Genomic DNA, 9,761 nt, shown 5'->3' on the forward strand with positions numbered 1-9,761 from the left:
TAAAGGAGTGATACATTTATCACTATTGTAAGTCTTGTTAACCCCCAAGTTGACTATATCAAGTCAACTCCATCAAAAGAGTGACAATCAACATTACATATGTATGCAACTTGGACATTAAAGATTACTACTTTGGTTACATGGTGATATTGATGACAACGGCAACTCCCATACCATGGCAATCTTTCCATTTCAACGCAAATCTTTGCTAAAACTATATAATACTCACATCAATATACGTGTCATAATATTGGACTATCATCATTCTTCAAAATTCGTTGCATAAACCACAAGAATATTCAAGCTGAAGATTATAACATTCATGCTCAATTATGATTCTATATTCCAGATCTTTTGCGATTGATACAGCATTGAATATACCTTTAACCACCATATCATGAAAGGCAGTAACAAAGATCTCCATGAATTGCACACTAATAATTTTATACATTTAAATGTATAAAATTATGAGGGCATGCTATCAAGTAGATGATCAACTGATCAATTCAAACCTATCGAAGTCATGTTTACCACGTCGACAATCAACTTTTATAAATAGCATTCATGAACACTTGTTAAACTTACATTTTATTTTCAATTTAAATACATAAAGAATCTTTCAATACATATCCATAGGCAAATCATTTTAAAAAAATAGTGACAATCATTAGAAAACCAATATTCCGTAATATAAAACCAGTAATAATAATTTTTTTTTTTAAAAAGTTATTTTAGCATCTTGAATTAATTGTCGAGTAAGGTGGCATTTGAATTCAATTTTCAAGGCATGTTTCCAATCACTTGCCATAATGGTCATTGTTTAACCCGCATAATAATAAATATAATCATTGCTTAAGATTTGCTTAAATTAAGGCCTTAAGCCATGAACCTGTTAATACACGTTCTACTTTGTCTTTCATGGGGAAAAGTCAACCCATTAACTGTATAAGTATTTGACCAAGGCTAGATCTTCGGCCTCTTCCTACTTGTTAATATAAGGTAGGGTCTAGGGGAGTATATACATTTTTTTTTTGAGGGAATAGGGGAGTATATACATACAGCTATTTTGGCTTTGTAGTACTCCGTAGTCAATAATAGTAAAGTTATATGACTAAGCTAATACGAAGTATGTTGGTAAAATCAACATACGAATTAAAAGAAATTCGAATATTCGACCTTTATAGACATTAATAAATTTATGATCATCCAAAGCTTAGATTAATTTGTTAAAGTTGATAAAATATAAACCAATCTAATATTACAAAAATTAATAATAATCCTTAATTCCATATAATACTACATACTGTATAATTTTATTACGTATGGTTGAATGGCTTATTTGAAAAAATTGGTCTGAAAATGAACTAAAATTGCACACTTACATACAATCGCTACTACATTTTTCCACTTAATGCATAAAAAGTATGGATAATAACTAATGAAAACCGGTACAACTATTAATTCACCTCGTCATCTTCCTTCCCTGAATACCCTCTCAATGTCACATTAGTTGAGGCAGAATCCTTTTTTTGGTACCTCTTGTATATATCCCCTTTGTAGAATTTCCTAGTTCTAGCCACGAGAATCAGAGACACGAGCGCGGTAACGAATGTAGCCGCGGTGATTATGAAGTAGGCCAATTGATAGCACTTGACTCCGTAACAATGCAGCTCCTCGCCATGCTTCCTAGTGAGGCCCTGCGCCTTGAGTTGTCTTAATCCCTCCCGGTCATACAAATGCCCGGCGATTCTCACATTGAATATGAAAGACCCTAGTGGAGCGGCCAATGAGCCGTAGTTGTACAAAGTACCATAATGCTTGAGCCCAAAGAGCTCGGATATTATGGTAAAGAGGTAAGTCCACTCTGCACCAAAGCAGAATCCCATGATGACTGATGCCACATAGAGGCCATACGGCACATTGAAGGCTATGAGAAGGTGAGGAATGCACGATACGAAGAGAACGATGCTAAGACAGGCAGGTCTAGGCCACTTGTATTTGTCTAACAAGCGCTCTGAGATGAGTCCTCCCATTACACGCCCAAGAAACTGCCATATAGAAACTAATGACACGAACGCACTAATGCTTTTCTTTGGGTATCCTAATGAAGTCCCGATTTGTCCTAGGTTATCTATGGTGGTTAAATTCCCTCCTATCCCACATATTGTGGCAAGGAACAGAATTTGCATGTCGACGCTAAAGGTGGCCTGTAGGATGGAGTGGTTTTCCCCCTTAGCTGGAGGACGGAACACATCTTTATTCCAAGCTGATTCTACATGTTCAGGAGAGTTATTAGTTGCTAAAGCTTGATTTTTTACAGGAGATACATGGTTTTCAGGCACGATTTTTAGCTCGGAAAGGGTACTGGAAGCATTAGAAAGCTTGTTTTTCCAAATAGCATATTCTTCTCTGAAGACTAGAAAGATAGGCAAAATGAGAAGAACAATAATGACAGCAAAGGTTCCACTATAACTAGCTTTGCTGAACTCAACCTGTTTTTGTACTATGATCATCACCATGATGAACCCGGCAAGACCAAGAGACATGCAAAGAACGTCGTTAAAGAATTTCCTGTCTCTTTTGATATTTCTTCCGGCAACATCAAGGACTCGAACACTAAACGCAAAGAGCAGCGAAACAGCTGCTGGTAGCCAAGAGATGATCAAGATGACCCCGCTAGTGTTAGAGTTATCCCCATACAAAGCATGGTAGAATTGGGTCATTATAGCCCCACCTATTCCAAGATATGACTTTAAGATCCCAATCACAACCCCTCGATTCTCAGGGAAGTTCTGGACACAGGGCACAAGCCCTCCGGTGTTGGCAAACCCCAAAGAATTTGCACCAATGGTGATGTAGAGGCACATCAGCCAAACTGGGGGCTGGGAGATCTTGTTAGTGACTGCAAGCCAAATCATGAAGTAGCCGAAAAAGTTCACCACACCTCCTACTGAAAGGACCACCCAAGGTGGAGCTACCTCCATTAAAAGACCGGCATGGACACTGACATAAGTGCCTAGGTCCTTAAAGAAGCTAAGCAGATTAAGAGTGGTTTGGTCATAACCAAGGCTTGTTTTTATGTCACCTGAGTATAGACCGAAGATATAGGCAGCCCCAATAAAGCCGAGAATCATGAGGGTAGAAAATACAATGAAGAAGCGCCCTGCTAGGAGCTGTACTGTGAAGCTCCTAGCACTAGCACAACCACCATTGTAGTTATCAGTGGACATTTTAGAGACTTTTATTTTTGTTTCCTTTTTTTTTTTTTTTTTTTTGTTGGTATGCTCTGTTTTATTTGGTTTGGTGATTGGAATCCCTTACTAGGAGAATAGTAGATATAATGGGAATTGTTTAGGCTTCTGCACTCCAGTTTCTGGGGAAAGTGTGTTTCATTTATACTTGCAAGTGCATTTCGTATGAAGATTGTTTATTGTAATAGTAGCTGTCATTCTTGTGCAACTGTATGAGTTGTTCAGTATATCTATAGAAATATAATTATTTAATTCAAAGAATTTGATAGAGTAATATTTTTATGTGTATATATTTAGACCATCTAAACGACTAAACTTGATGTATATACTTTCTTGAAATTAACAGTAGCTATTCTTCCGCAATTGTCAAGTTGGCATAATTATTTGACTGTGTAAAATATAATTAGGTAGCTTAATATATATGATAGTGAATCTTGATGCATCTTTAATAACTATAGGCTGTTTGCAAATTAATTTAGTACTCGTAGTTTAATATGGTCGTGATTAGTGGTGCTCGCAACAAAGAAAGAGCCAATCACAATCATATTGTATCCTTAATCATGGGAACCTGAACATAACTATTGCTAAACTATCTCTAACAAGAAGAAGAAAAAAAAAGTGGTTTAGAAATTAATTTCATTTGCATATATGATCCTGATGAGTTTAAGCTCAGCCATATCTTATCTAAATTATTTAAAAGAAAACAAAAGAATAAGATGATGCTCAAGGTTTAAGCAAGGGAAATCGGTGTTAGCTGTATTACTAATAAAAAATAATTATTTTTCTTAACAAATTGTATGAACAAGGATTAAATTGGAATTCAAATTGAATAAAAACGTCATATATATTATAGATTATGGTCAAGTGGAAGGCAATTAATTCAATAGAAAAACTGGAGAAGAGAGTTGTCTGTGACCTAGAATCAAATCTGTCTCTTATCCTAATCTTCCATTCCAAGGTGAATAAAATGACGCTGATTTACAATGCATACTTGGAAAAGAATAATAATACTGAAATGATGAAAGAATTGCCGAGTGCAAATGAATGCTTGGAAGACGGAGATAGCCAACTACTCTAAATCTCTAATCTCCTATCTTAATACTTTTGAAAAAAAATTACTCCGTACATTACAAGCAACTAAGCAAGTATATATGAAGTAATTTAGTTTTACTTAAGGTTATTGAGCAATTTTTTTTTGCAACACGTTTAACTGAATCTAGCAGCATACGGTAATGAATGCAACATGCCAACATGGAAGATATAAATACTTCTTGTTAAGAATTGCCTTGCTGTGCCCATAAACTACGGTGCTTCTTATTTTGAGTGAATCTCATTTCCGTTAATTATTTAACAAAAAAACACTCCATGTTTCTCAGCATTATCAAGTTATTATACAATCATACGTCAATGGTGCAAAAAAACAAGAACTTAAAAATAAATAAATTAAAATTGAAGATAAAGTTCCATATCATGCCAAGAGTTTTAAGATATTTCTGATATTAGCTGGTCTTGCCCGATACTATGGTGGTTCCTTCCGAGTATTTTGAGCACATCTTGTTCAGTATATTGTTAACTTAAAAAAAATGTTTGATGCTGTCTATAAAAAAAGTTAAAGAGTTATTACATTCATATTACAGACTTACAGTATTATACTTGGCAAGTCAATGCAAGGACCCAAATAAATTCCATGCCCACTTGTTATTCCAGATTTTATGGGATTACTAGTTATTATAGCTGAGGCATTGACAAATTACTAAAATGAGACCATGAAATTAGGGAAATACACCTACATTGCTAGAATCGTCGTTCACTAGTTGGGTTTCTATATTTGGGCTGACATTATTGGGTTGTAGTCCAATCCAATCAGCTCAATAACACGATCAAACAATTTGAGACAGTAAGTTTTTTTTTTTCTTTTTTTTTTTTTTTTTCTTTTTTGACAGCTAAGTTTTCTATAATAAGAACTTGTCAGACTTTAAATTATGCATAACATGTCAAAAATTGCTAAGCTACTCTGTATTTCTATGGCTTGAGAAATATTATTCTATGTTCCAGGACAAGACAACAATGCAATAAGCAATCTAATAAAGCAAAGCAAGAATTAGAATATAATTCGTACCTCAAGTAACACTAACAGAACACCGATCTGACTTTAAACAGAGCTCCAGAAATATAGAATAGCCTCAGTTTGTGTTAGATTTCTTATAGCCCTTTCTCATGAATGTGTTTCTCCTTCACAACTTACTGCAGTAATATGTTTCTCACCTATTTACCTGCTAAAATAGAATGCTCTCTACGTGATTATAATCCTTTGTACTGACACTAATGACTAGATAGGCCAGGGCATCTACATAAGTTTCTCACTCGATATTTCTGACACCAAACTGTCTGAATTGCAGATTTGCAGCAGCTTGTCCCTGAAATTCCACCAAAGATACTATTTTTATTTTTAAAAGGCCTAAGATACCATAGTAGGAAGAGTTGATTCAAGTTGAAGGATGAAAAGCAAACAGCCTAAAATTGGTGGCACACAACGTATATGGAACAATCATATGAAACTAAGGTATCTTTCAAAACTCAGCAATGTGACTGTACTATACCAGGCTAAGAAAGCAATATAGAGAGTGGATACACAGAATCAACATGGCGATCAAAGAACCATTTAGTCATGCCAATGCTAACTGATCCACAAACAAGTATTCCAAATTATAAGCAGCATACTTAAGTGACAGTGATTTGACTAGTTTCTACTTACCAGGTCACCAGGATACAGCACAAAGCAGCTTAAGCAGCTGGAAAGATCCCATGGCGGTTCCGCAGAGAATTAATAGCTTTCTCATAAAAATCTGCTTTCTCAGGGATGGTTGTCTTACACACTGCATACAATAACAAAAGGGTATCATGAAATCTAAAAGCTCACAGATGACAAGAGCTCAATGCACTGCATTATTGAAAGGTATTCCCGCTCATTAACTACAATTCTATAGGTCTCATGCAAATTGCTGATAAGCAAATTAAGCCTAATTGAATGACTTCTATAGTTCTATAAACCTTGTCTGTTTGAGTTGATTTTGATTATGGTATCGAGAGCCTATTTTAGTCTAAAGAACATGAAGTAGAGGAAAGAATGAATTCTACCCCCACCCCCAAAAAACATGCTTCAGCAGTTCAGAGTTTCAATCTTGAGCAATCATTTATTTGATATTTTGAACTGCAACACCTTTGCATGTGCTTGAAACAAAGCTAGTGTCACCAGTTCTTTAACGCTGCCATTGACTGAGTCGAAGTGCAATACACTTTACATGAAGCACTACTGATCAAGAGCTCTATAATATCTTGTATAACCTACCCTCCAAACAGTCCAGAGAAAATTGAAAACCTTAAAACCTATTGCAGAATTTATTTTAACCACACTTGAAATAATTTTAAAAATAACAAATTTCTAAGGATCCCCTACAGCAAGCAAACAGTATCCAAGTCAGAGACCTAAGTAAAAACTACCCCCAAACACCAATTATAAAAAAAATAAGAGAAAGAAGTTAAACTGCAGAGGAAAAAAATATACACTTTTGTACTGTTATATAAACACAGGATACTCTCGTCAGCAGATCATGCGCAAAATGGAAGACAATCACAAAGATAATAAATGTTGCTCAAGACCTCAAGTGTATTAAAAGTCAGTTACATACCACGAGTTGCAGTGGTTTGTGCATCCCCCATAAACTCAGCATATGAACTCTGTGGGTATAAAATAATCTCAATTAACTTCAATCAAACAACACCAATCTTCCAATACATTAGCAACACTTACTGCATAAAACAATAGTGTAATACCTTCATTGCATCACAGCTTTCAGCAATCCTTTCAGACATCTTCTTAAATTCCTTATCTGTCTCATCCATGAGTTGCTGACATGCTTGAGCCTGAATCTGTAGAAATAATAAACACAAAATTATTAACATTGCAGCTTTATAGATAGTTTTATAGAGTCACAAAGTCTCAAACAGTTTACTTTTCGATACTAGTCTTAGATGGAGTGTACTCCATGCTAATCTCAATATCAGAAATGAAATCATACATTACTCTATTTAGAGGCACATTATTGTATTGAAATATGGATTTCAAGGCAATCAGATACAAAGTCTTTGTATAGCATACATTAAGGACCTCTGCCTCATCTCATATTTAAATCTGCATAATCAAATGAGTTTGAAATTTTTATTGAAATAGAGCTACAAGATTCAGAGATATGAGATAAATATGCATCAAGTGCTGTATGCACACACAAACTCATATAAGCTCTTTTAGTCTCCAGCCTTATTAGATTAATTAATTCGGCATAGATCAAGATATATGATACAAAGTAGCTCATGTACAATATTAGCAAAGTTTATGTAAAACATTCAGAGGATCAAATTAACAGAATCATTTTAGACACCATATTTCCACTTTTACACAAATTGTAAGTTAATTGTATAGACACTGAATAAGCAAGATAATCAGTGTCCAAGTGTCCAACAGTTAAACTACCTACAGAGATGGCAGATGGACTGATTCCTCAAATCTTAACCCACATTCATATAAGCTTATGAGTTGTAACTGCAGAGTTCCATCATTCAATTCGAATCGACATAGCTTATTATTGTAAGAGAAAACCAATTCTCAGACTCTCAATGATTCTCAGCAAATTCAATGAAAAGCCAAAAGCATCCAGAATTCCACAATAATTGACATTTATCTTACGCGATTCTTCATATTGCACCTAAAATCTATACTAGATCAATAGGCAAAAAAAAAAAAAAATCAAACCGTCCAAAACCAAATCAAGCCCTAACAGTTCAAAATTAAAACTTAGGCGCTATTAATATTATAAACAACTTCGCCGTTAGTGAAATATCAGTCACTGGAAACAACAAAAGCATACAGAACTGTCGAATAGTATCCAAATCGCTAATTTGAGCAAATCAAATAATTCAGGCAATTAATTGATATTAAGATGCTGATTGTTCAAAATTGCACTAAATCCTCTCTTAATACTACAATTATTTTCGCATCAAACTCAAATCTCAATCATATTAACAACAAAAGAATACAAAATTCACAATTAATAACCTAGTCGCTTGAACAAATCAAACTATTCCAGCATTTCATTAGAATTAACATCTATTCACATTCAAAATTCAGCACAAAATATCAGCGAAAACCTAAAAACAATTTCCTAAACGAATCAACCTAACTGCACACAATTTTAGTGTTTCATTCAACTCAATACATATTTCAATTTCTACACATTAAATATCAGCGAATACCTAAAATTAGTTACCGAACGAATCAACCTAACTGCTTGCACAATTCTAGTGTTTCATTATTTCACTTTCAATTCAAAATCCAGCAAAATATCAACCGAAACCTCAAGAAAAATTTCAGAGATAAATTTGAGAGAGATACCTTCAAGCGTTTGTGAAGGCGAGAATTAGTGGATTCGACCTCCTTGATTATATCAGAGTGAGAGCGATCAGCCTGTCGCTTGATCGAGTCCAATTGAGACGACACCATTTCCTTCAACTCCGAAATCGAAGACAACGCCTCCAATTTGCGTTGCGGCGAAGACTTCAGCGACGATTTCCGGCGAGTTCCAGAGTTTGACGCCGGAGAATTGAGCTTGAATTCGAAGGATTTTTCCGGCGATAATTCGGTAGACTTCTTGCGAGTGTTCACTGCATTTCCTTCTGGTGGCGATGCTAGGAAATCAGCTGCTGATGTCTTCTTCGTCGCTGCTCTTCCTCTCTTCCTCATCTCTCTCTCTCTCTCTAGAATTCTCTCTCTAGCTTTCTTTCTCTCTTTAGTTTTCTCTCTGAAAATGATGATTTGTGTGAATGGTGAAATGAATGGCGGGAGCTCGGGTAACGTTTATATAGGGAAGAAGTTGATGGAAAATTTTGAAATCTTGATGGAAATTTGTGTGTTTGGGCTTTTGAGCATATAGTTTGTGTTGGGCCTAATCTGTGCACAAATAAAGCCATTTCTCTTTTTTTTTTTTTTTTCTTCTTCTTTTTTCCTGAGATGAGATGAAAGACCGTGAGACTCATGAGAACATGCTTGCTTCTTCTTGATTTAACTTTGTATCTTTGTGATAAATAAACTACGAGTAACAGAATTTGTTATATACATCGGGTGTACCTTACACGCGGAGTCATTTTCTCATTTAATCAACAAATGAGCAAAAAAACTTTTATTCATATGTTGATTAAATGAGCATAAATGACTCTGAATGTACATAATAGGCACTCGTAGTTTAATTTACTTATAGGGTAGATTTTTATGGTATCATATATGAAGTATGATTCGAGTCAACTTGTTATCAAAACTTTGCACAATTGCATGCAATATATTAAGTTGTTAACCTTCTTCAAAATAATAATAATAATAATGTTAAGTTGTTAACCATAGTCTATATGTCTAGCTAACTTATTCTCGTATAAATCTATGTTTTACATAATTCTTTTCTT

General features: G+C 34.8%; 2 protein-coding genes across 2 annotated transcripts; both read right to left on the reverse strand.

Moving 5' to 3' along the window:
• Positions 1-918: 918 nt before the first annotated feature.
• Positions 919-5,340, reverse strand: LOC110692831. The gene has a single exon (XM_021869916.1). It carries the CDS (start codon positions 3,228-3,230, stop codon positions 1,458-1,460), a length of 1,773 nt encoding a protein of 590 aa, XP_021725608.1. The 5' UTR covers positions 3,231-5,340; the 3' UTR covers positions 919-1,457.
• Positions 5,341-5,424: 84 nt separating this feature from the next.
• On the reverse strand, positions 5,425-9,510 carry LOC110692832. Its single transcript, XM_021869917.1, has 5 exons — positions 8,701-9,510; positions 7,086-7,181; positions 6,941-6,989; positions 6,007-6,127; positions 5,425-5,668 (listed from the first exon to the last, which is right to left on the reverse strand). The coding sequence occupies exons 1-4, from the start codon at positions 9,046-9,048 to the stop codon at positions 6,036-6,038; spliced, it is 585 nt and encodes a 194-aa protein (XP_021725609.1). The 5' UTR covers positions 9,049-9,510; the 3' UTR covers positions 5,425-5,668; positions 6,007-6,035.
• Between the last annotated feature and the right edge of the window lie 251 nt (positions 9,511-9,761).

This window comes from Chenopodium quinoa, unplaced genomic scaffold (assembly GCF_001683475.1).
Source record: "Chenopodium quinoa cultivar QQ74 unplaced genomic scaffold, ASM168347v1, whole genome shotgun sequence".
NCBI classification, from domain to species: domain Eukaryota; kingdom Viridiplantae; phylum Streptophyta; class Magnoliopsida; order Caryophyllales; family Amaranthaceae; genus Chenopodium; species Chenopodium quinoa.

Excerpts from the sequence above, each read along its gene's own strand:
- LOC110692831 (XM_021869916.1), bottom strand. The coding sequence starts at position 3,230 with ATGTCCACTGATAACTACAATGGTGGTTGTGCTAGTGCTAGGAGCTTC.
- LOC110692832 (XM_021869917.1), bottom strand. The coding sequence starts at position 9,048 with ATGAGGAAGAGAGGAAGAGCAGCGACGAAGAAGACATCAGCAGCTGAT. Across the intron at positions 6,990-7,085 it reads AAAGCTGTGATGCAATGAAG|AGTTCATATGCTGAGTTTAT; the intron begins GTATTACACTAT and ends TTATACCCACAG. Across the intron at positions 6,128-6,940 it reads ACAAACCACTGCAACTCGTG|TGTGTAAGACAACCATCCCT; the intron begins GTATGTAACTGA and ends TATTGTATGCAG.